General features: G+C 42.8%; 1 protein-coding gene across 1 annotated transcript; it reads right to left on the reverse strand.

Annotated features, from left to right (window-relative positions):
- Positions 1–8,141: 8,141 nt before the first annotated feature.
- TMEM106A (transmembrane protein 106A) lies at positions 8,142–26,396 on the reverse strand. Its single transcript, XM_072111800.1, has 8 exons — positions 26,310–26,396; positions 17,999–18,226; positions 17,711–17,774; positions 16,577–16,736; positions 14,780–14,920; positions 14,183–14,226; positions 11,155–11,208; positions 8,142–9,692 (listed from the first exon to the last, which is right to left on the reverse strand). The coding sequence occupies exons 2-8, from the start codon at positions 18,201–18,203 to the stop codon at positions 9,593–9,595; spliced, it is 768 nt and encodes a 255-aa protein (XP_071967901.1). The 5' UTR covers positions 18,204–18,226; positions 26,310–26,396; the 3' UTR covers positions 8,142–9,592.
- Positions 26,397–27,066: the final 670 nt, after the last annotated feature.

Here is a 27,066-nt window from a genome sequence, read left to right on the forward strand (position 1 = left end):
AGAAACAAGTCATTAATATTGACATTTTTGTTTACAGGTCATAAGAAAGGTAGTATGTGTACAAATAAAACCACGTGGTGTAATGAGCTCAAAATTTATGAGGGTTAATTGTTTGCAAACAATTAAAAATATGAAGTAACATCCCATTGTGATGTGTAGGTCCTGTGTGTAATGTATTTGTTGTTTTTTGTGCTATGTCTGTTCTTTATCTTGTCCCATAGATGACCTTACTTAATCATTGACAGAAGAAGGATTGGAAACTGCCTGTTGTCCCACCCTAAGATGTGTAGAAGCTGAATTAGCTCTCATTGTTTTATGTTGTCTGTTTTGTGTTCTGTTAAATGTAGTATGTGAACTGTGTCAATACACATTTTTTGTTCCTGATGCTCAGGAATGTTGGATTTGTTGGATTTTTTTTTTTCCCCCATTTTTTTTTTAAATGGAGCATTTTTTTTTCTTGATTCAAGTATTATTTTTTTATACAGTGTTTGGTACCATTTTGTGGTACCAAAGGGGCATGGTTTTAGAGAGTAATGCAGTACCAAAGGGGCAGACTATAGTGAATTCACATAAATATTTAATTTTTTTTTCATTTAAGGTTTTTCTCTGATACATTTGTCTCACTGGCAAATTAATTTTAAGTTTCTCAAACAAACTGCACACTCCTGTATACCAGTAAAGCATCTAAATGAAGAGCATAGGGTATTAAAAGCAGCATTCGGTTTGAATTTTTTTTTAATTTTAATGTTCTCAATCTATGTGTGTGTCTTCAAGGTTGCATAAAACATATAGTAATTAATGGCTCAGCTATATACGGTTACTATATAGTATATTGTATTTAATAATGCACAAGTAAGATTACCAATATGCACTTGATATACTTTTGGTTAATTTATAAGTCAGGACAATGGGAGACATATATAATGTGTGGTGTGAACATTTCTGTGGAGTGTAAATATAAAACCTGGTAAACTTACAGAATTAGATTTGGTAATCGGAAAAAGCTAAATGAAAGTTTATGTTTAAACTAAATATATTTGAAGTCAAGTAAATCTGGAAACCCTTAGATAAACCACCCTGCAAACTTCTACTTGAAATCAATCTTTTGATTTACTATTGGTAATGTTTTATAGTTCTGTTTGGGTTTCCTTTTATGTAATTTCATATCTATAGGTTATGTTGATATCTAAGATGTTATTGCCAGCTTGCATTCTATATAACGTGGGATTTATATTTGCATATTGTAAATATGGCAGACAGTTACTAGCATATATGGAGATCTATATTTGTTGGATAATTGGTATAGATGGAAAAATGTCATCCAAGAAATGGATATGAGAATGAATGTGACTGAATGGTGTGATGAACATTGGTGCCCTATTCCTTACCCATAAAACCTTCAACTACTTTGCCTTGAGGAAAAGCCAGAAGAAGAAAGATCATTTCCACACCCAAAGAAGATAATGGAGGAGAAATGGATTTTATTTCTGTTCTAAACATGGTCTAATGGTTTGTGGGCCTTTCAGGCCCAAAGGGGCATAATGTTGGAAATATGACATGATGTGGCTTGAGACAGTGTAAGGGTTTTTGTGGACAGAGGAAGAAATAAGCCATAAATGCCTACATTGCCCCTAATAAAGATTGCAGAGACAGCTGCATGTGATTACAATGGACTGTGCTATTACACCTGGAGGCTGGGGCTATCCTGACAACACTGAGGACAGCTGCTTGTCATTGCCCCTGGGGATTCTTGCAGATCTTGTGGGTAACAAAGACTCAAGTTACTTGTCCTGCAAGTTTGTGTGATAAGAATATATTGACTCTACATCATCCTTGGATTGGCCAAGACAGTGGTGGAGGTGGGATGATGGGCAAGTGTGTGTGGGATACGTGTGTATGTATATAAGATGGTATACAGATCTTTAGTTAGAGCACTTCCTTCCCCACCATCTCTCTGTCCCTTAGTTAGTTTACCCTCTATGTGTATTCCCCTGTATTGTACCCTTAATAAATCCCCTGTAAAGATCCATTGAATATTGTTGTTAATTTAATATTAACTGGCACCCCAAGACCAAGCAGATTTTACAGCTCCTCTGTCCTCCTCTCATTACCTGTAGTAATGGCTCCTCTGTCCTCCTCTCATTACCTGTAGTAAGGGATCCTCTGTCCTCCACTCATTACCTGTAGTAATGGCTCCTCTGTCCTCCCCTCATTATCTGTAGTAATGGCTCCTCTGTCCTCCTCTCATTGCCTTTAGTAATGGCTCCTCTGTCCTACACTTATTACCTGTAGTAATGGCTCCTCTGTCCTCCACTGATTACCTGTAGTAATGGCTCCTCTGTCCGCCCCTCATTACCTGTAGTAATGGCTCCTCTGTCCTCCTCTCATTGCCTTTAGTAATGGCTCCTCTGTCCTCCACTGATTACCTGTAGTAATGGCTCCTCTGTCCGCCCCTCATTACCTGTAGTAATGGCTCCTGTGTCCTCCTCTCAGTACCTGTAGTAATGGCTCCTCTGTCCTCCCCTCATTACCTGTAGTAATGGCTCCTCTGTCCTCCCCTCATTACCTGTAGTAATGGCTCCTCTGTCCTCCTCTCATTACCTGTAGTAATGGCTCCTCTGTCCTCCTCTCATTACCTGTAGTAATGGCTCCTCTGTCCTCCACTCATTACCTGTAGTAATGGCTCCTCTGTCTTACTCCCATTACCTGTAGTAATGGCTCCTCTGTCTTACTCCCATTACCTGTAGTAATGGCTCCTCTGTCCTCCTCCCATTACCTGTAGTAATGGCTCCTCTGTCCTCCCCTCATTACCTGTAGTAATGGCTCCTGTGTCCTCCTCTCATTACCTGTAGTAACGGTTCCTCTGTCCTCCTCTCATTACCTGTAGTAATGGCTCCTCTGTCCTCCTCTCATTACCTGTAGTAATGGCTCCTCTGTCCTCCTCTCATTACCTGTAGTAATGGCTCCTCTGTCCTCCTCTCATTACCTGTAGTAACGGTTCCTCTGTCCTCCTCTCATTACCTGTAGTAATGGCTCCTCTGTCCTCCTCTCATTACCCGTAGTAATGGCTCCTCTGTCCTCCTCTCATTACCTGTAGTAATGGCTCCTCTGTCCTCCACTCATTACCTGTAGTAATGGCTCCTCTGTCCTCCACTCATTACCTGTAGTAATGGCTCCTGTGTCCTCCTCTCATTACCTGTAGTAATGGCTCCTGTGTCCTCCTCTCATTACCTGTAGTAATGGCCCCTCTGTCCTCCTCTCATTACCTGTAGTAATGGCTCCTCTGTCCTCCTCTCATTACCTGTAGTAATGGCTCCTCTGTCCTCCTCTCATTACCTGTAGTAATGGCTCCTGTGTCCTCTTCTCATTACCTGTAGTAATGGCTCCTCTGTCCTCCCCTCATTACCCGTAGTAATGGCTCCTGTGTCCTCCTCTCATTACCTGTAGTAATGGCTCCTCTGTCCTCCTCTCATTACCTGTAGTAATGGCTCCTGTGTCCCCCACTCATTACCTGTAGTAATGGCTCCCGTGTCCTCCTCTCATTACCTGTAGTAATGGCTCCTCTGTCCTCCTCTCATTACCTGTAGTAATGGCTCCTGTGTCCTCCTCTCATTACCTGTAGTAATGGCTCCTCTGTCCTCCTCTCATTACCTGTAGTAATGGCTCCTGTGTCCTCCTCCCATTACCTGTAGTAATGGCTCCTCTGTCCTCCTCTCATTACCTGTAGTAATGGCTCCTGTGTCCTCCTCCCATTACCTGTAGTAATGGCTCCTGTGTCCTCCTCCCATTACCTGTAGTAATGGCTCCTCTGTCCTCCTCTCATTACCTGTAGTATTGGCTCCTGTGTCCTCCTCTCATTACCTGTAGTAATGGCTCCTCTGTCCTCCTCTCATTACCTGTAGTAATGGCTCCTCTGTCCTCCTCTCATTACCTGTAGTAATTGCTCCTGTGTCCTCCTCCCATTACTTGTAGTAATGGCTCCTCTGTCCTCCTCTCATTACCTGTAGTAATGGCTCCTCTGTCCTCCTCTCATTACCTGTAGTAATGGCTCCTGTGTCCTCCACTCATTACCTGTAGTAATGGCTCCTCTGTCCTCCTCTCATTACCTGTAGTAATGGCTCCTCTGTCCTCCGCTCATTACCTGTAGTAATAGCTCCTGTGTCCTCTGCTCATTACCTGTAGTAATGACTCCTCTGTCCTCCTCTGATTACCTGTAGTAATGGCTCCTCTGTCCTCCTCTCATTACCTGTAGTAATGGCTCCTCTGTCTTCCACTCATTACCTGTAGTAATGGCTCCTCTGTCCTCCTCTCATTACCTGTAGTAATGGCTCCTCTGTCCTCCACTGATTACCTGTAGTAATGGCTCCTCTGTCCTCCACTGATTACCTGTAGTAATGGCTCCTCTGTCCTCCTCTCATTACCTGTAGTAATGGCTCCTCTGTCCTCCTCTCATTAACTGTAATAATGGCTCCTCTGTCCTCCTCTCACTACCTGTAGTAATGGCTCCTCTGCCCCCACTCATTACCTGTAGTAATGGCTCCTCTGTCCTCCTCTCATTACCTGTAGTAATGGCTCCTGTGTCCTCCCCTCATTACCTGTAGTAATGGCTCCTCTGTCCTCCTCTCATTACCTGTTGTAATGGCTCCTCTGTCCTCCTCTCATTACCTGTAGTAATGGCTCCTATGTCCTCCTCTCATTACCTGTAGTAATGGCTCCTCTGTCCTCCTCTCATTACCTGTAGTAATGGCTCCTCTGTCCTCCTCTCATTACCTGTAGTAATGTCTCCTCTGTCCTCCTCTCATTACCTGTAGTAATGTCTCCTCTGTCCTCCTCTCATTACCTGTAGTAATGTCTCCTCTGTCCTCCTCTCATTACCTGTAGTAATGGCTCCTGTGTCCTCCCCTCATTACCTGTAGTAATGGCTCCTCTGTCCTCCTCTCATTACCTGTAGTAATGGCTCCTCTGTCCTCCCCTCATTACCTGTAGTAATGGCTCCTCTGTCCTCCAATCATTACCTGTAGTAATGGCTCCTCTGTCCTCCCCTCATTACCTGTAGTAATGGCTCCTCTGTCCTCCCCTCATTACCTGTAGTAATGGCTCCTCTGTCCTCCCCTCATTACCTGTAGTAATGGCTCCTCTGTCCTCCCCTCATTACCTGTAGTAATGTCTCCTCTGTCCTCCTCTCATTACCTGTAGTAATGTCTCCTCTGTCCTCCTCTCATTACCTGTAGTAATGTCTCCTCTGTCCTCCTCTCATTACCTGTAGTAAGGGATCCTCTGTCCTCCTCTCATTACCTGTAGTAAGGGATCCTCTGTCCTCCACTCATTACCTGTAGTAATGGCTCCTCTGTCCTCCCCTCATTACCTGTAGTAATGGCTCATCTGTCCTCCCCTCATTACCTGTAGTAATGGCTCCTCTGCCCTCCTCTCATTACCTGTATTAATGGCTCCTCTGTCCTCCTCTCATTACCTGTAGTAATGGCTCCTCTGTCCTCCTCTCATTACCTGTAGTAATGGCTCCTCTGTCCTCCCCTCATTACCTGTAGTAATGGCTCCTCTGTCCTCCCCTCATTACCTGTAGTAATGGCTCCTCTGTCCTCCCCTCATTACCTGTAGTAATGGCTCCTCTGTCCTCCCCTCATTACCTGTAGTAATGGCTCCTCTGTCCTCCAATCATTACCTGTAGTAATGGCTCCTCTGTCCTCCCCTCATTACCTGTAGTAATGGCTACTGTGTCCTCCTCTCATTACCTGTAGTAATGGCTCCTCTGTCCTCCCCTCATTACCTGTAGTAATGGCTCCTCTGTCCTCCCCTCATTACCTGTAGTAATGGCTCCTCTGTCCTCCCCTCATTACCTGTAGTAATGGCTCCTCTGTCCTCCCCTCATTACCTGTAGTAATGGCTCCTCTGTCCTCCCCTCATTACCTGTAGTAATGTCTCCTCTGTCCTCCTCTCATTACCTGTAGTAATGGCTCCTCTGTCCTCCCCTCATTGCCTGTAGTAATGGCTCCTGTGTCCTCCCCTCATTGCCTGTAGTAATGGCTCCTCTGTCCTCCTCTCTTTACCTGTAGTAATGGTTCCTCTGTCCTCCTCTCATTACCTGTAGTAATGGCTCCTGTGTCCTCCCCTCATTACCTGTAGTAATGGCTCCTGTGTCCTCCCCTCATTACCTGTAGTAATGGCTCCTGTGTCCTCCCCTCATTACCTGTAGTAATGGCTCCTGTGTCCTCCTCTCATTACCTGTAGTAATGGCTCTTGTTTGAACTAGTTATCAGTATCCTCCAAACACCACTATGGTGAAGACCAAAGAGCTGTTGAAGGACACCAGAAACAAATTGTAGCCCGGCACTAGGATGGGAATCTGCATTAGACAGCAGCAGGGTGCCAAGAAAAAGAAATCAACTGTGGGAGCAATAATTAGAAAAGTCATACAAGACCACTGATAATCTCCCTTGATCAATAGCTTCACACAAAATCTTACCCTGTGGGTTCAAAATGATTACAAGAACATTGGGCAAAAATCCCAGAACCACACGCAGGGACCTAGTAAGTAACCTGCAGAAATCTGGGACCAACTTAAGGCTACTGTCAGTAACACAATACACTGCCAGGAACTCAGATCCTGCAGTGCTAGAAGGAACCTGTCACCTCATTTTTACTAAAGACAGGTTACAGAAGCCACATCCAAATAAGTCTTCATGCTTTCTCCAAGCATTTGTAGTACAATATAATTGTGTGTTATAACTTGCCTTGCACTCTGTCCTCTGTGCAGTCCTAGGAGTTGGGGTTTGGGTGAATTTTAAAAACACATGTGACTGCAGACTGCTCAGGTCTTGGCGCCCACCTTTGTGCTCCTGTACAACTCCTCCCCTCCTGCTCCTTCACAGAGGTCACAGCCTAGGAGCGGACATCAGTGGGAGAGGGAGGAGCAGTACAGGAGCACAAATGCGAGGACTGAGAGCTGAGGAGTCTGCAGTTTGCTAGAGATCATTGGGATGTTCCAGAAGAGTATTGGATGAATGTGATATGACTTACTACCACAGAGTTTAAATTAACTCCCACTTTCAGCCATCTCAGAAATTATTCCACACATGGACATGACTAAATGGATCTCCAACGGGGCATCTTCCTTCCGCCCCCTTTACGAGACACCATTACCGATGTCTTTACCCCACAAATATTTTTTACATGTATTTGCAGTTGCACCACTTCCTATCCAAAATTGACCCACCTAGACATATTAAAATAACCAATTATAAACTCCACTTCTCCCCAAGCTTAAGGAGGAAAGATTTATCGGCCGCTTATTTAGCTTTACTCAATAACTTGCTAACAGCCCTTAGCGTGTTACACGCTTAAAGCTTTCGGTTTCACATCAGCAGTGCCAAAATGTATAAACCATCTTGTGACAGCAAAGAATTGATACAGATGATACCTTACCCCATATAGGCCATCAAAAATATACCCTTCTACGAAAAAGTATTGGAGATGCCAGTTGGAAATGGAGTCCTTACTCCATATTTGGTTGTCTTGCTCACTACTTCCCTTCTGGACTAATACCCTGTCCTTCATCACAAGGATACTGAAATATGCCCCTCCCTGCGGTCAGTACATGACCCTACTAACACTGGGGATAGAAAGATTGCTCAACTACATTTCACACTCTCACTACTGCAACATTTAATATGGCAAGATTGTGGAAGTCCCCACACATCCCTGAAAATAAAGCTATTCAATGTAACTGCATATTAGAGCACCTAATAGCCAAGGGGAATGGTGAGGTAGAGACCCCTTGACCTAGTGGTCATGTGAAACTGACATTCATAAGAAATCTACCTACCAATGAGTGTACTCTTATTGTTAAATAATCCTTTTCGTCATGAGGATTGTTTCGTTTTAAACCCCCCCCCCCTCCAATTTTGCTCAACTGTTGTATAATAATGGCAATTTCGTGACTCTCATTGCTTTGTATTCAATAACGTTTTCAATGATACTTTCTAAGTCGTGTAAGGTAGCCGCCCATGTCTCGGGGACCTACCTCAAACCACGTTTTTCTTATTTTTATTGTTATAAAATGTATTAAAAGAAGAAATAATAAAAATTATCCCAATCACACTTAACCACAAAAGACAAATATATAGTTTTGGTAGAAATAAAATGCAACTTTATTGGTATCAAATTTAATAGTAAATCTTGATCATTTTTAGATTATATATATATTTTATTTACAAAAAACAAAAACAGTAGATAAAACAACATTCACAGACATGAAAAATGTAACCAGACTGGATCTATAGTTACCCAGCACCAAGATTCTCCCAGCAACGTGCTCAACCCCTATGCACAGGAATCTACTGTGACCTTCTCTACATCCTCTGCCGAAATAAATGGCATTAGGTTATATATAATATATAGACCCTAGAAGCCATTTAGCAGAGTTGTTACACTGAATGAAATAAGGCCCAGCAGTGTCTGAATTATAACTTTCTTCCTTTACCCTGTTTTGTAGTTCTTTGTGGCAACACAGATGCCAACAAGCCTCAATAGTGATGTGCTGTTTGTGAAAAGATCACTATTGAGGCCAATGAAATATCACTGCAATCACATGTGCACAGACAAATGCACAACTTTTGTCCTGACAAGGACTCAAGGGCAATAGAGATAGGACGGTCCCTCTTCCCTTATTCAGCTATACATAAATATCTCATATGCATTGTTTATAGTGATGCACAAAATAATTTCCCGATTAATAAAGTTATATTGTATTCTATTATGAAGAAGGTGTATGGCCGGGTTACATCTGTAAGGACCTGAGTAATAGAGTACACTCCTGCAGCGCCTTGACCCTCCAGCCATTGTTAAACCACAAATCCCATAATGGCTCATTGTAATAAACCTCTCCATTCTTAGGTGCAAGATTTTAAACAATATAACTAAACATCCCAAAAAAGTTATTCTATAGGTGACCATGGGACCTGTAATACTACAACATAATCATGACATCTCTTTGGATCCATCCCTCACACATATAGACACACAATAAATACATTTATAGAAGTGCCAAATTTACAACATATAAAGGTGCATTTTTCCATTTAACATCACAAGGTGCATGTGAAAAGATTTCCAGCAGGTATCCGAAATATGAGGACTGTCAGGCTAGACACAACAGTCTAGATATAGAATCATTGGGGAGTATTGAAAGTTTCAAGGGGCTGTCCAAAAAAACTACATAACCATAGAACAAAACAAAAAACAAACAATCCCCCCCCCCCAAAAAAAAAAACAAAAAAAAAAAAACTTATGATTATGATTTTGTCCTAATGGCAGGACAACACCTTTCAGCTATTTCACAGAAGAATTCTGAAGCTTCTGGGAAATATTAATCCTCCAATAATCCTATCACTTTATACATAGGATGTCATATATTTGCATCCATAGTTATTGGTGCTAGATTCATGAAAACACAGAAGTGATAAGTGTCTCAGCCGTATTCAATCACTAACAACGCTGAGCTCTGGAAATCATCTCCACCTCCATGGACGTCTTCTTCTGTCTGTCCCCACATCCCTCTTGTAGAAGACTACAGGCTCTAATGTGGGACTGAAGAGTTTGAGTGACAATCCAGGTACTCGTAACCATCAAATGGTATGGTCTCCACGTGTCCAAGGTAGGAACAATTCAACGACCCCCTATGGGAGAAGACAGCAGTATAAATACTACGATAGGGACAGCTTTGATGGTTACTTCGTCTCCTTGCACACAAACATATGCTCGCCTGGACAGAAGCCCTGCATGCATACAGACGTGCAGAAGACAGGAGGGGGGAGCGCTACTCAGCCCTATCCTTAGAGAAGCGAGCATTCCCATTTTTTCCATGCACGATCATGGTGTGTTGAGACATGCGCTCTCCGCATCGTGACTGGGCACAACAGGTGTCAATGGTGACAAATATCTAGCCATCTGGCGAAAATGGTCAGAGTAAGCACCGATTGGCCAAAGCAAGTCCGGGGCCCCGGCACTTCCTGTCAGGCCAGAATACCAGTCATACTGGCACAATCCAGGAAGTTGGATGTGGCTAAGCACACTATTTTGGGGGCACTCATGGCCTCACAGGGTTTACCAGAATGCCTGGAACACCCCTTTAACTGGAGGCTACATGACACTCATGAGTTAAGGCTGCAAGGCACAATGATAAATCTTAAGATTTCTAAACTTTCTGAGATTCAGATTTGACAATCTGAGGATGTGGTTCAAACAAAGGGGAAATGAAAATAAAAATACAGGCCCAGTGGGGAGCTAAAAGCTAATATGCTAAAAAGACAACAGTCTCATTATTTCACAACACTTACTGCTTCTCTAAGTGAACTGGAAAACCCCTTTAACATGACAGTGGATCCGGGTAACCACCTGTGTAACTCAATATAACACTGCATGATATTATGGGACTCATTTTTAAGCAAATTGTTGCATAAGTGCGGATGCAGTGAAAATCTCCTCCTGCTCTATAATATGCTTCCTGCAGATAGGACACTATGTATAATCTGCTCAGCTATTCTTACTCTATATAACATGATGCCAGAATTGAGGACATTTTCATGGTGTTAGGCTCCCTTTAAGTTTGTTGACAGTAGCCAATAGTGGGCCAGAACTATTTAACCACTGTGCCAGTTTTCGGTCGTGCTTTCTTACATATATGGGCACCGCTCAGTGCTACTACCACAATTCTGTAAATAAGGGCACAGCTCAGTACTACTACCTCTATCCTGTATATATGGGCACAGGTCACTTCTACCACTCCTATCCCGTATATGATAGGCGCATACTCAAACCCGGTGCACTCAGTTTAAGCGAGATTGTTCCGTGCAGCTTGCGCCAGATTATTGAGGACCGTGCGCCAGTATGCATCGCTATTGATAAATCTGACCATGTGATGAATGTGCAAGCAGTTTACACGTATTATGTGCAAAGGCGACCAGAAAACGGATGCAGCCAGAATAATAGTTCTGGCCCAATATTAAAACATAGATAATTGAAAAACACATTGAAAATTAATTTGCAGGGAATTATTTAACCAGTTCCATGGTTGCAACCTTTTAACCATCTAACACCATATGCTTTGGTAATTTCCTTTGTATAGTTTTCACTACTTACTGCACATGAAGCAGAATATTGTGAACATGTATCCGATCCCAAGTGCAGACATCACTGAAATAAAAATTCATGAGGTTTAGTAGATAAAAGACATAATAAAAGTATATTAAAGGAAAGCTACCATCTAGATAAACCAGGGGCACTTTCTCATAGATCCAGGCACCGGGACTGTGGTAATCTTCTTATACTAGTTATTCACGGTCTCCTTTCTGAAATCAACTATTATAATTATGCTAAAGAGCCTGAGGGGCTACCCTAGCCCCTATCGCTCTGCACAAGTGCTCTGTTAGCAATTGAGCAAGAAGAGTGTTCACTGCACAAGTGCTGATGAAGCAGAGGGGAGTGCGGGACAGTGTAACAGCCTGTAAAGCCAGATCACAGAGGGCTTAGGTTCATGGCGTCTGGGTGTATACATATGGACACAGCACAGTACTACTACTCCTATCCTGTATATGTGGGCACAGCTGAGTACTACTGGTCCTATCCTGTATATGTGGGCACAGCTCAGTAATACTGGTCCTATCCTGTATATGTGGGCACAGCTCAGTAATACTGGTCCTATCCTGTGTAGGTGGGCACAGCTCAGTAATACTGGACCTATCCTGTATAGGTGGGCACAGCTCAGTAATACTGGTCCTATCCGGTATAGGTGGGCACAGCTCAGTAATACTGGTCCTATCCTGTATAGGTGGGCACAGCTCAGTAGTACTGGTCCTATCCTGTATAGGTGGGCACAGCTCAGTAGTACTGGTCCTATCCTGTATAGGTGGGCACAGCTCAGTCCTACTACTCCTATCCTGTATATGTGGGCACAGCTCAGTACTACTATTCCTATCCTGTATATGTGGGCACAGCTCAGTACTACTACTCCTATCCTGTATATGTGGGCACAGCTGAGTACTACTGGTCCTATCCTGTATATGTGGGCACAGCTCAGTAATACTGGACCTATCCTGTATATGTGGGCACAGCTCAGTAATACTGGACCTATCCTGTATAGGTGGGCACAGCTCAGTAATACTGGTCCTATCCTGGATAGGTGGGCACAGGTCAGTAATACTGGTCCTATCCTGTATAGGTGGGCACAGGTCAGTAATACTGGTCCTATCCTGTATAGGTGGGCACAGGTCAGTAATACTGGTCCTATCCTGTATAGGTGGGCACAGCTCAGTCCTACTACTCCTATCCTGTATATGTGGGCACAGCTCAGTACTACTATTCCTATCCTGTATATGTGGGCACACAGCTCAGTACTACTAGTCCTATCCTGTATAGGTGGGCACAGCTCAATAATACTTGTCCTATCCTGTATAGGTGGGCACAGCTCAGTAATACTGGTCCTATCCTGTATAGGTGGGCACAGCTCAGTCCTACTACTCCTATCCTGTATATGTGGGCACAGCTCAGTACTACTATTCCTATCCTGTATATGTGGGCACAGCTCAGTATTACTAGTCCTATCTTGTATATGTGGGCACACAGCTCAGTAATACTGGTCCTATCCTGTATAGGTGGGCACAGCTCAGTAATACTAGTCCTATCCTGTATATGTGGGCACAGCTCAGTACTACTAGTCCTATCCTGTATATGTGGGCACAGCTCAGTACTACTAGACCTATCCTGTATATGTGGGCACAGCTCAGTGCTACTACTCCTACTACTCAGTACTATAAATTGAAGATTTTCCTTTTATATCTGTCATTATGGACAGCTCCAACATGAAAGTGACGGTTTTCACCAAATATATCAGATTGTAAACTTAAAGGGAACCTGATGGGTAAATTTAGGACAATAAAACACACACAGGTCCTTATGAACTGGTGGTTTGGCGTTTCCAATCGCCCTGTACGATTACGGTTTGTGACGCAAAACAAAACAAAAAAAAGGTTTATACTCTCCTTAGTCCAGGACTCTTGATGCTGCTGGTGAAGCTGGAGTAGTACACCCTGGCTTCACTACACAAGCGCTGTAGGTACGCAGTGTGCACTATGAAACCTCATCTGCAGTGCCATTCCCCTTACATATAATGTATGGTCTATAGTAACAGTTTTCTCATAAGGGAAAGTGACAACTTTTGGGCCCCCTAAGCTTCTTGGGCCCGGTTGCGACCACACCCTGTGCACCTCTTTAAGTTACGACCCTGTTCATCAAACTCACATCTAGCCAAGTATAAACACCCCAAGGAGCTCTGGCACTTTAGTTTCCCAAATCCACCTGACAGGTTCTCTTTAACAAATTCAAGATGGCGCTGGTAGAAGTCAGAGCAGCACTGGTCATATGAATGGACAGGAAATGTGTACGAGTAAAGAGATGTCTCTTGTAAGTCACTATGTCCTGTAACTATTCATAAGGAGTGTTGCGGTGGTGGTCTTGTGAGGCGTTCTGGTTAGTGTGGTAGGCCTTGCATATGTAATGCCCTTTGTTCTTTTGGGCAAATTGACTACTGGGCCTGGGTACTCTAATAGATACGTGTATTGTAGTCTCTACATTTACTCATATACCTATTTAGGTGAAACTGTGTATTTATTTACCACCACCGCTTTTGTGTGTTTGTTGTTGTGTATTTTAGTGATGTTTTTAAATTGTATTGTCCTTTTTGATACCTTGTGGTGAATAAAATTTGATCATTGTATTTTTGTTGTTTTATGTATCGTGATTTTTTGATGAATCTAGTCCTGATTACTTTTTTTGGTATTGCTATTCATAAGGAGGCCTGAGGAAAACCAGTATCTGTTACTATATGGTCACTTTAAGGTGGAATACAGGTACACCTGGGTAGGGGGCCCACTTGGATGGATTACCCCCCCCCCCCACACACACACACACACAATGCTAAACCCTTAGCTATACCTCTGACTACTACCCGTCTTCAAATAATAAGTTTACGTCCTCTGAGTAGAAGTCAATGAATACAGCTCCTATATCCTACCCTACCCGAGGGGGTCGGTAGTTTACTGGTGTATAAGCTGCTGCTATGGACCCATGTGAATGGAGTTGTATGAATAAATCTCCACAATATCTTACTTACTATGTGTTTACGTCCTGGACTATACTCTCCACAGTGTAAAAGATCTGTTAAATAAAATAATAATTGTAATTAATAACTAAAAAACAGGTTCCACCATTTAAAAACCCATGAACAAATCCCCCACTGCAGAAATATTTAGTCAGTCATTTTCTCGCAGATTTATAAAACTGGCATTTCATAGCAAATTAGAAGAGGTGCCAAAGCCGATGCAGGGGTTCCAAAGTGTATATTCCCTGCTCTGGCTGATTGCTCCTGTTCTTCTAGTCTTTGTCAGGGTGTCATGGGAGCTACCGCTAATCAATGGCCTCCTCAGACCAAGGGACGTCACTTGTGACATAAAAGGAAGATAAAGTGATGTCCCATGGTCCAAGGAGGCCATCGATTCTCTTAAGTGCGTCTAATGTCCAGCACTTATGTCCAGTAGAAAGGTGCAAAGACCAAATGTACTTCCATTTTGAAATAGTCTATTTATCCTAAAGACTGGTCAGTAATATTTGGATATTCAGCCAACTAGATGGAAAATTTACCTCATGATTAAATAACAATGTCACAATACCAGGAGCGACCAATCTACATTATAAGAATATATTGCATTACCTGGTCAGTGATTAACGGCGGAATCTTCTTGACCTGCTTCAAGTAAAGTGTCCCGACTACTACAGACATGTGAAGGACTTCCACGCTTATGCCCAAAATTTCAATCCCAAAAAGGTTGCTGTTACTTATGTTCAATTTATTCTGTAAAATAAACCAATGAATTAGACAACCCATAAAATGTTATTTGTAAAGAACTATCACATTAAGACCCCTTTCACACAAATGTATTAAAATGGCCATGCACTACAAGCATCCTATTTGTATGGGCAGCTCACGGCCACATTCATTACAATGGGCAATACAGTCATCCATTTAAATGGCTGTATTTCCCACCCTAGTGTACCGTGAGCAAGACAGAAAAAAATATAAAGAGCATGTCCTATTTTCTCCAATATTTCCATTCTCTACATCCCAGAGAAGCCTGTTGGATTGTTTAAAATAAGTGTTGCATACGGATGTGCACAAATGCTGCCGTTTATATATGTGTAGTATCCTCAGATTTTAGGGGTTGAGCAAGCTAGTATTTTATACGTATATGGTGACATACGGTTAAAAATATGTCCTATACTTCTCCATGCACGGTCACGGTGCGGTAAGACAACATGTGCTAACGGCACAGTGACCGGGCGCCAAAGACGTCAATGGGGATTGGTATGTGGCCGCAAATGGTGCGGCCGCATATCGGTTCCCATTACATTCGTGTGAATGAGCCCCAAGAGATCTAATACATCACTATCGAAGGGTTTTATAATGAAGAAGAAATCGCATGCTGACAAGAGCAGCTAGACACATGTTTGAACTGCTACTTCATCAATAAGATTGAATTGGACCCACAGTCTCAATGTTGGTTGATGTCCCAGGGGTCAGATCACACTCAGATTGTTATCCCAGTCAGATTTGGGTGAAGCTCTTTGATGACAGAAGTTAATGCTCCGTCTTGTGGAGACGTATGTAAGGTAGCATACTGTATATATTCGGTTGTGCCACTTTGAAGGAGTTGTATTTGCATCAAATACATGCAATAGCACTTCTAATTCACAGGAAGGAGGACTTAAAAGGGGTTATCCAGGTTTAAAAAATTTCTTCTAGCCGGGGAGGGCTATTTAAACACAATAAACATCTACTTACCTCCTCCGGTGCTGCCGATGTCCCGCTCCGCGGCCGGTCTTCTCTGTGCGCCGGTTTCATTACACCGGTGCACAGGGAGCTACCGGCCGGCCGGATGCTCCCATGCGCACCATCTCCCTGCGCTTACAACGCTGAGAGATAGGGACGGATGGCAGGAGCCGTCCACATCGCGGACCGGAAGCTCCCTGTGCGCGGCTTCCGTGCCCCTGTAAACAAACAGGGGCACGGATCGAAGGGACCGCGGCGCGGGACATCAGCGGCGCCGAAGGAGGTAAGTACATGTTTATTATGTTTAACTAGCCCTCCCCAGCCCGGACATAAAAACATTTTTAAACCCGGATAACCCCTTTAAGGCCCAACCGATTAACAGAAAAGCGGTTCCAAAGGGCTGCAGAGAAGAGAGGTTCGGATAGAGCGGATGTGTTCTGGGAGAGGCGGCTGAGTACTTTTCCTACAGCCACGTAGAGACCTGCGACACTCCCAGAGATTACTACAAAAGTGTTAAATGCGTAAAGAGATACATTTATTTCTTAAATAAAAGCTGTGGATAACCCCCATGAATTCCTAATTCATGCACCTTGCTTAATTATTTGTAGATCACAGTGCCATCCTTTATTGATGGAATAGCGATGATTGCATGTGATCCGCCCCCCCGGGTATTCCACTTACTGTAGTATGAAGATTGACAGTTGTTCTGGTGGTGTCATATGTAACCAGGGAGGAATTGACACCGGCATGATACAATGTTACAGAGCGGGGATACAGAAAGAACACCACAATGAAGAAGATCGAGATGCAACAGGAAACAGCAAGCGCCACGTAACACTTCCTGGGGATAGAATCAGAAGCAACAGAATCTCCATCAGTAGAGAGAATGAGAACTAGGAAACTTTGCCAAATGCACTAGGGGTTTCATGAACACAGCAGGTTTTCTTTTCCAATCTTCATCAACAAAGAGAACATGAGAGAAATGTGACCAAAATTGGGATCTATTAAAGGGTTTTCTGGGTCCAAAATGCTAACAGCCAATCCTTAAAAGGGAACCCGTCATCAGAAATTGACCTAATAAACCACTAGCAGTAGGTTGTCAAGCAGCTGAGCAGCTTCTAGATGATGTTTCTTTCATGATCCAGTGTGGTGTCCTCATCCAGAAAAATCAACTTTGAAGTGAGATGTAAATTGATTTTATGAAGTCAAGGAGCCAGAGAGTTTAACACTGAAGTCAAACTTTCCCTGCCTTAAAATGCCTCCTTCCCTGTAATTGATGGTCCTGCATCCAGGGACACCATTGATCAGATCTCCTGAAGTCCGGGGCATGATGTCCATCACATGGGAGGAGGTGTTCAGAGGCACGGAGAGCTTGACTTCAGTGTTTACCTCTCTGCCTCCCTGATTTTATAAATAAAACTTCAAAGTTGATTTTCCGGATGATGCCACCAAGCTGGATCATAAAAGAAAAAAATGCATGAGGTTTTTAACGCATGCGGTTTTTGACAGACTGTCAACTGGCCAAAATCGCGTTCAAAACGTCATGTGTGGCATCACCCAAATTGGAAAGAAGGCGGCTAATTTTATAAGGAAAAAAAAATTTAATAAATAAAACTATTCTACCAAGTTAAAGTCTCACATGTCATGGAAAAAACTAAGTAAAAAATATTTTGATACGTGAAGCTTTTCAAACAAAGAAGCGCATAACAGAATTGCGAATATTGACCTGGACACTCGGGCATTAATGCTCCTTAGTCACAAAGGGGGTAAAGAGGAACATTACAATAGAATAAGAAAAAAAAATATAATAGTTACGTTCTTCGTGGCTTCAGGCGCTGGTCGCTGTACGGGATCAGAGCCACCAATTCTTTTTCTTGGCCTAAAAAAAAGTGTAAAGCAGCAGAAATTAGCTCTTTATTGGCAACAGGGAGGTGCAAGAGAGCATTTGGTTATCTGGCTACTGCATATATCTGATTCGCTCCTTTTTGGGACAGTTACATGCTTAAACATGGCAGAGGAGTTCTCAAGTATCAACATAGCACAATAAATCATTGAATACCATTGTAAGACACAGAGATAACCACGTCCTCTCCCACACTGTACCTCTGGGAATTCGGCCGGTCCCTCTGCAGGTTGGGCAGGTGACTGTACCCGTCTCCTCTACGGAATTACAGGACACTGAGGTATCACTGGTGTTAATACTGATGTATGGTGGAGGACTCTCATGACCATGTCTGTCCAATATGGGTTCTCTCTCTCTGTTTTCTGAACGCCCGAACTGCCTGAAAAGAGACAGAGCTTTCCGCATGATGTCTCTTAAGGTGAACACACCTGAAGATGAGAATGGAAACAAAACAGCCATTAAACTAGTATGAATTAAGATAAAACACACAAGCATATAAACTTTGTAAGCTTTGCACTAGGATGACTTGAAGGACTCTGTCAGAAGCCTTTACCCCACTAAACTACCAGCCCCCTCAGTTAGTGTATGAAATGTCCTTACTAAAATTCCCCTTGTAAGTTAAATCTTACCTATTCAGCTATATAAAAAAAAAAAAATCCTTCAAAGTTATGTGCAAATGAGCTAAGAGTCATTTTTGCTGAAGACGTGTCACACAGAGAGGCTAAAAGGGACATGTCACAGATGTCTGCGTCTTGGGTTCTATAGCAACTACATTCAAGCTATGTGTGTCAAATTAACGATAAAAAGGGATTACGGTTTTGAGATCTGCAGCTAAAAAAAACAAAAAAACAAAACAAACAAATTTTTTTTTTCATCTGCACATCACAGTTCAAGCAAGAGATGCAGGCTTTAACTGTATGGTTCTGCATCTTACATGAACCCAAAGCCCCTGTGCTGTAAATGATGAGAATCTTATCTTTAACATAACACCAGAACCATGTTTCTAGGTACTTAAACACCATAAAATTTTCAATCCCCCCCCCCCCTTCAGCCTCCAAAAGTGACTCTTTGCATATGACTTTGGAAGGGATTTTTGTTTTATGTGAAATCTCACCCGTTCGTTCTAAAAAAATATAGTACACCCCAGGAGGGCTGCTAGGTTAGTTCTGTAAAAGCTGATGACAAGTTTCCTTTGAAGTCATTGCTGGGTGTTTTTTTACATGTGAATTTTTTATAGTCAGAAGAAAATGAAAGAGCACCCTATTTGAATTCTGACCTGACAATTATTTGGTTAAAATGGGTTTTCAATTATGGGGAAAAACTCCAGAGTTGTAGGACTTGTTAAAAAATAATCAAAGAAAAACTTATACCTACAGAGACCAATTTGACAAGCTTTGTGCAGCGCTGAGTAATCTGTGTGCGCTATATAAATAAAGAATTATTAGTATTATTACAGAGATTCCTGAAGTAATGCATGCACATATATTTTATAATTTTTTTTTTCTTGAGGTTTTAGTAAAAATACATAAAGTATATGTTAATCTTGTTTAACCGTTGAATTGTTTCTGACTGTTGTTTACGGTCACTCAGTTTTTACTGCATGCACATATATTGTGCATGGTTAAATCTGTAATCAGGGATCGGGCTAAGACATCATGAGGACAATGGGGGGGGGGGGGGGCTTCACTAATTTTTGGCACCCAATTTTAACGTTGATTTACACTGTGATTTTATATTGCGGTTTATGGCAAGCTGAACAAAGGAGTGTCAGAAATGTCAAACCACATTCAGTAAAATTATGTACAGCCAATGATAAATGTCCTCAAATGTTTGTTATGACTTGTTATAACGCCTGGATATAGAGAGTTGCACCCTGGAAACATGGAAACCCTTGTGGGGTTTGTAAAATAAAAAACAAGAAAACCCCTTTAACTAAAACTTGACCCAAGTAAGAAACGTAGGGTGTGAAAAATGGATAACTCCTATGGAGGCAGGAATGGAGTTGGGAGTAAGTAGTAATTAGCATCTGCTAATCAAACCCCTATAATAATGGATCATAAGTGGGACCACCTCTATAAAAGCAGACATTTTGGTAGTTCTTTCTCCTTTACTATACAGCTGTGAGCCACCAATATGCCAAAGATGAAAAACATCAGCAGTGCAAAGACCTTGTGACAACATATTAGGTAACCTACAATATTTGTATAAATATTTTGGCAGCCGATTGTGCAAGATGAATTATAAAAGCTGCTCAACCGGTCATACAACATTAATATCTACAGAAATCTAAGAAGTCACACACCGTAAACTACCCCAAAGCTGTTTTATCTAAGCCGATCATAAAGGTTCTTGTATAGTTACTATTTCAGGCTTGTGGATCAAGGCATGATATTATTTCAAGGTATTTAAAAGGGGGGGGGGGGCAATTACCATACAGTCTGTTTCCTTGCACTAGTAAAAGAAAACAGAAAAATCACCCCCACGGAGCTCTTCTCTACTCATAGTGAAAAAAAGTTTTCTGTGTCCAGCTCAGTTGTATGTGGGATGTCGAAAGGAAATCTGTCAGCGATTTTACTGCACACAACTGCAAACTGTGGTAAAACTTTCTCAGACCATGTCCATGTGATAGCTCTGTTTTCTGCTCCAAACCCAGGACAACTATACTGAACAGATACGCTACATGCATATGCTACAGGTAGCATAAGTTAAAGTTAGTAACATGCATGTGGAAGCTTAACTTAATTATAATAATAGAGCTTTATTTATATAGCACACACAGTGCAGCGCTGCACAGAGCTTGCCAAATCAGTCCCTGTCCCCAATGGGGTTCACAATCTAATCAACCTACCAGTATGTTTTGGAGTGTGGGAGGAAACCGGAGGACCCGGAGAGAACATAGAAACTCTTTGCAGATGCATGCTTCACTTGCACTAGGTGTATGTCCTCGCACTGCATTATCAGCACTATAGTGCTGCCCTCAGATGGGGAATCCTTGCATCATATTTATTAATACCTTCCCAAATTCAGAGGGACAGTCTTGGATTTCAGGCTCTGTCCGGACCAGTGAGAGGTCTCTGCACTGCACCTCTCCTACTGCTAATAACGCTTCTGTCTTCTCCTTTCTTCCCTGCCTACAGATGAAGAAGTGAATGCAGGAGCTGGCACTGCCACTAACTCTGTAAGAGTTAAACAGAGCTGCTGGGTCTAATCAGACAAAGTACAGCTCTGCCCCTGACACTTGCCCCCATGGGATCATATTCCCCTGTAATTGGGACTCTTATTGATGCCCCCCCCCCCCTACTCATGGCCATGTGGAACATCGGGGTGTGGTACAGAATGTCTGTGCTCCAGTAGTCCCCGACTGAGGGCTTCTTTACAATCCCCATAAGAAGTATTATGCCCCAATACTTCTCCATCTCTGCTGCAGTGACAGGGGTCCACCTGTAGGGTTGTGCATAAAAAGAAGTGGGGTTTAGGGCAATATCTTGTGCAGCGTAGAGATTGGTTGGGGATATCATTAAATTTATTAGCCCCTCATCAAAGAAAACTCTAAAAAAGCCCACGGCTCTGAGCACTTCCTTGGTCTCCTAGGACTTCTTTACAAAAAAAACAAAATATATATATATATATATTATATATATATATACATACATACATACATACATACATACACACACAATACACTTTCTGTATCAATTCCTTGTGGTTTTCTAGATCTCTGCATGCTGTCAATCTATAGAAAGCTTATACGTTTACTTCCGGTGAATCGAAATCGGTCCCGGGTCATGTGATGTCACACTGGTGCATGAGCCGTTAGTATCACACAGCTCTGATTACTCTCTGTGATAATAACTGCTCATGCACCTGTGTGACATCACATGACCAGGGACAGAGATCTAGAAAACTGCAAGGAAATGATCCAGAAAGTATTTTGGAAAAGTGTATACCTTTTCCTTACACAAAGTATAATCAATTCTTTGCTGAAAGTGGACAACCCCTTAATCACCAGTACAAAAAGTAGAGAAAAGCACAGAAAAGGGTGTTCATTGCAAATAGCGATGGCACAGCGAAATTTAAGCGGTGCAAAAAAAAAAAAAAAAATCCTATGTCCACAGCGCAAAAAGGCAATACAAATGCACCGAGCCATCTATCAGGATGAACTAACTACCACACGGCGCACTGAAAAGTATGTTTTGGTTCAGAAGGGACGGACAGGAGATGGGAGTAACTGGATGACAAGTGTTATCACATAGGACAAGGAGAGGATCAGATAGGAAGATGGCCAGTCATATTTAACTGGCCAATCACAGGGGCAGGACCACTCCTATTGGCTGGGTGACATGGACAGGAAGCTCTCCTCCTCTCCTGCCTCTGTCACCGAGTTTCATTGTGATATCCGCTGTGAACAGTGCGCCCGCGTATTCGGGGATCCCTGCATGCACCTGTGTAACAGGTTAATCATAGTTTTTAATGAAGTATATATTTTGGGTAGGTTTATTTCCATGGCAGGTTCTCTTTAAGCGGCTGGTATTGGAATACTCTGTATACTAATCCAAGAGATAAACAGTTGAATTATTTACAGAATGCAAATTTACATGACCGAATACACACACAGATAGCTGGATAGGAGTATATAGCACTCATACACTCGTGTAGCTTCCACGTTCGTGCATAAAGCATTATGGAGATGCCTGTTCTGGCTATTGATAGGATTGCTCATCCCCCTGCAGTTTGCACGTCCCCGGTAGCGCACCCCTCTGTGTGTTACACATGACCCTTATCAGAAGCAGTTAGAAGAAATGAGATAAAAATGCTTCCGGTTTTTGCACATTCAACTAAACACTTTATCAATACCCAAAGTACAACACAACAGGACAACATGGACTTGCAGTAAGTCCTGCACAATACACAATCATCTCATTTTTTGCTGCCTTATTCCTGACAGCAGGGCATGACACAATGGCACACGGGCTGTACCCAGGACAGAGAATAACACAGACATCCAAGGGGCATAGAAAATACCTCATGTTGGATGTCATATGAGAAGAGATCCAGAGAATATAGTGAGCTGGGGTCAATACTGCAACCCCCCCAAAATCTGGACTGCTAAAATATATGTATAATCCTCCTGCTGCTAGAACCCCAAATATTTATATTAGCAACACAGCAGGGGATGAGGCTGTAAGGCCGTGTTCACACACTGCACTTCTATTGCATTTAACCCTTTCACAACCCATGACGTAATAGTACGTCACAGGTCGGCCGCGGGTGAATGGAGAGGGCTCGCGGGCATATTGCAGCAAAGACTTACGGGTGACACCCGCATATTGCCGCCGGCAAAGCTGCTGGCGGCTTCAAAAAGATGGTGGCCCAAGGGCGTCGCCATCTTGCCGAGGATAGTCGCTCTTGAAGTTATTGGGGAGCGGCGATCTGTCACCATTCGTCTTCCCAAGACCCGAGGCTGTCTCGTTTTAACCCTTTCATTACAATGTGCTATCTGTAGTATGGCAGTACAGGCAGTCCCCGAGTTACATACAAGATTGGGACTGTAGGTTTGTTCTTTAGTTGAATTTGTATGCAAGTCGGAACTGTATATTTTATCATTGTTATTCCAGCCAGAACTTTTTTGGTCTCTGTGACAACTGGATTTTAAAAATGTTGGATTGTCATAAGAACCAGGATTAACAATAAAGCTTCATTACAGATACCTGTGATAACTGTTATAGCTGATTACTTTAGCCTGGGACTAAAGTACAATAAATTACCAACATCCAGAGGTCCGTTTGTAACTAGGGGTCGTATGTAAGTCGGCCGCAAAAAATAACACCACCCACAGCTCTGTACACTGAAGTATGAAAAATTTATTAGCGCCAGAATATGGCAAAATAAAGCGTTTTAAATTTTTGTAAATGTATGAAAACATTATAAACCTATACAGATTTGTTATCCCTGTGATCGCACCGACCCAAAGAATAAAGTAGACCTGTCATTTGGGGCGTACAGTGAAATCCGTAAAATCCAAGAAAACGAGGCAAATGCTATTTTTCACCATTTTCACTGCATTTTGAGTACACGGCATGGAATATTAAATACCATCGTTATGAAGTGCAATTTGTTACGCCGAAAATAAGCCGTAACAGAGCTCTGTACGAGTAAAAATTTTAAAAAAAGTGATAGATTTTTGATTGTGGGGAGTGAAAAATGGAAATTAAAAAACAAAAAGAGGTCGAGGTCCTTAAAGGGTTAAATCGCATCAGAAGTTTGAAACACTGATGCGTTTTCACCTAAACACTTTAGTAAGTGGCAACTTGTGTTTTGTTGCTACTAAGGGAGCACAAGCGTTTAGATCTAATTGGAGAAGCCGATTCCAAAGCATTTGAATGTGAACACTGCCTTACAGACCTTACATTGGAGCCCAGGCGTTACATGTTACGCCTCTGAACATATCACCCATGACTATGCAGGTTTATTTAGGCTGCGGTCAACATTGCGTTTACAAAATGCATGTGTTAACAAAATGTTAACACATGCGTTTTTAAAATTACAACAATGTAATTAGGCAAATCTCTTCAGCTGATTAAAATGCATGAGTTAAACGCAAACAAAACGCAATGAGTGACCACAGACTAGGAGATGTAGGAAATCAGACGTATTCCTATGTATTTGAGCTGTGCTTATCCAAGATGGAAATATCCCTGTAATGGGGTTGTCTTGGCTTTTGAATAAATGTTATACAAGACTTTGGGGACTAGCGCTAGTGGTACATGAGACCACACACTGAGGGTGATGTCACACATGGCGTTTTTAGGCCGTTTTTAGTTAGTGCGTTTTCAGATCGTAAAAGACGCACGAGTTAAAAAACGCATCAGTTTTTTGAAAATGCATGCGTTTTTTGTCAGTTTTTAATTGCGCAAATTCGGAAAACCGGACAAAAACACATGCGTTTTTTACAATCTGAAACTAAAAATGGCCTAAAAAATGCCATGTGTGACATCACCCCAAGGTCGGCGGCACACGTGGTGTTTTGAACCCGTTTTTAAGCAATCCGTTGAAAAAAGCATGCGTTTTTGACCCATTTTAATTAAGATCATTGGTAAAACCGGTCAAAGACGCATGCGTTTAATGGACTGCTTAAAAAACAGCCCCAAAACGGGTTCAAAACGCCACCTGTGCCGCCAGCATTAGGAGACCCCAAGGGTGATGCCACACATGGCATTTTGGGTCAGTTTTAAAGCTTGCGGTTTTTATGACCGTTTACTATGTGTTTGACTGCTTTGAACCTGTTTATCTATAAAGAAAAAACAGCCAAACGCATGGAAAACGGTCAAAAACGCCGTATGTGGCATCACCCTAATTGGGCCAATGTACGAACCCCCTGTGCTATAGTGGTACGTGTGACCACACACTGAGGTCGTGGTCACACGTACCACTAGCGTCCCTTTTGGGCGGTGGAACACGTGGCGTTTTGAACCCGTTTTGGGGCCTTTTTAAGGAGTCCGTTAAAAAATGCATGTTTTTTCAGTTTTTGTCTGTTTTCCCAATTATCATAATCTTTTTTTAAAACCCATGCAGTTTTTAACGGACTGCTTAAAAACGGGTTCAAAACGCCACGTGTGCCACCGTCCAAAAGGGACGCTAGTGGTACGTGTGACCACACACTACAGAGACGCTAATAGGGCAGAGGTAAGACCCCCCTGCACGAGCTGTACATGTCACCGTATCCTCAGGCCGGCGCCACACAGGGCGCTTTGTCTGCGCTTGCAAACGCAAACGCAGACAAAGTCGCGCCCACCGGGGCGGGCCTCGGCCCGATCGCATCGGCGTTTCTATGGAAACGCCTGCGATCGTGAACGAGCCGCCGGTGTTTTGCGTGAATTTAACGCGAAACACCGGCGGCTCGTTCACGATCGCAGGCGTTTCCATAGAAACGCCGATGCGATCGGGCCGAGGCCCGCCCCGGTGGGCGCGACTTTGTCTGCGTTTGCAAGCGCAGACAAAGCGCCCTGTGTGGCGCCGGCCTTAGGTTGCGTTCACATGTTCAGTTTTTCAGATGCAGTTTTTGAAACCAGAGGCAAGTGTCGCTGCACTGATTTTGGTTCCTGATTTGAACACTTATTTGGACTTGGATCTTTACACATTATTCAGCAGGTTCGTGTGTCCAGATACTTCAGGAGCTGAAAAGCTGTGTGTAGACACAAGGTGCAGGATGTCCCACTACTAGCAGTGTATATGTACAGTGCTTGTATCTAATCCGTACACTTCCTTGTTACAATGGCCTCCACAATATCCCCCCCCCCCCCCATATATATCACCTCATTATGCAGATGAGACCGTTCCTCAGACTGGTTTGTACATATACAACACTACTGAGCCTGGTGCAGCACAACATCCCCACCTCCTGCACCTGAGGTACTTCATAACTACATACAGCTAGTAATGGTGCCTCAGCAGAAGCTTTACATGCCGCCATTACACATGTCGCGCAGTGTGAACACCACCTGAGGACTGTACCTGAGCCTGCAGTGTCCGGACAGCCGCTGCACACACGCAGATAGCAGAGCTCTGGGAGGAGTCCGGCTATAGGAAGTAGAGGCTGAGGGCGGGAGGAGATATATAAATGTCACTGTGAGAGGACTAGGATATAAATCATACAGCTGTATATAATACTCGTCATACAAGTGTAATAACTGCAACATAAGAAGTCTCTTCATGGCAGTGAAATAAAGTGTCTGGATATGATTGTAACCAAGATGCTTCTCACAGAAGCAAATTCCACTTCAGAATCCATTCTCACTGTGACTGGAGTTAAGAATATTTGTAATTACCTCATGAATTTACATCCAGTTCATTGGCAAAAGTTTCTGACAAGTTTGGGTGAAGACACACATGGCGTTTTTGGGCCGTTTTTGGGCCGTTTTTACTAAGTGCGTTTTCAGATCGTTAAAAACGCATGCGTTAAAAAACGCATCCGTTTTTTAAAACCGCATGCGTTTTTTGAAAACGCATGCGTTTTTGTCCGTTTTCATTGCGCAATTTCGGAAAAACGGACAAAAACGCATGCGTTTTCAAAAACGCATGCGTTTTTAAAAAACGGATGCGTTTTTTAACGCATGCGTTTTTAACGATCTGAAAACGCACTTAGTAAAAACGGCCCAAAAACGGCCCAAAAACGCCATGTGTGTCTTCACCCTTTCAGGGCGCTTTCACACAATGGGGCAGATGTATTATCGTCTCTGTGCCAAAAAAGTATTGGGCACTCACGTTTTTT

Source organism: Engystomops pustulosus, chromosome 6, assembly GCF_040894005.1.
Source record: "Engystomops pustulosus chromosome 6, aEngPut4.maternal, whole genome shotgun sequence".
NCBI lineage: Eukaryota > Metazoa > Chordata > Amphibia > Anura > Leptodactylidae > Engystomops > Engystomops pustulosus.

Bases quoted from the DNA above. Each gene is read 5' to 3' on its own strand.
- TMEM106A (XM_072111800.1), bottom strand. From the start codon at position 18,203: ATGCGGAAAGCTCTGTCTCTTTTCAGGCAGTTCGGGCGTTCAGAAAAC. The intron at 16,737-17,710 runs GTAACTATTATA...TTCTATCCCCAG, and splicing joins CGCCTGAAGCCACGAAGAAC to GAAGTGTTACGTGGCGCTTG. The intron at 14,921-16,576 runs GTAAGTGGAATA...TTTATTTTACAG, and splicing joins CTGTCAATCTTCATACTACA to AATAAATTGAACATAAGTAA.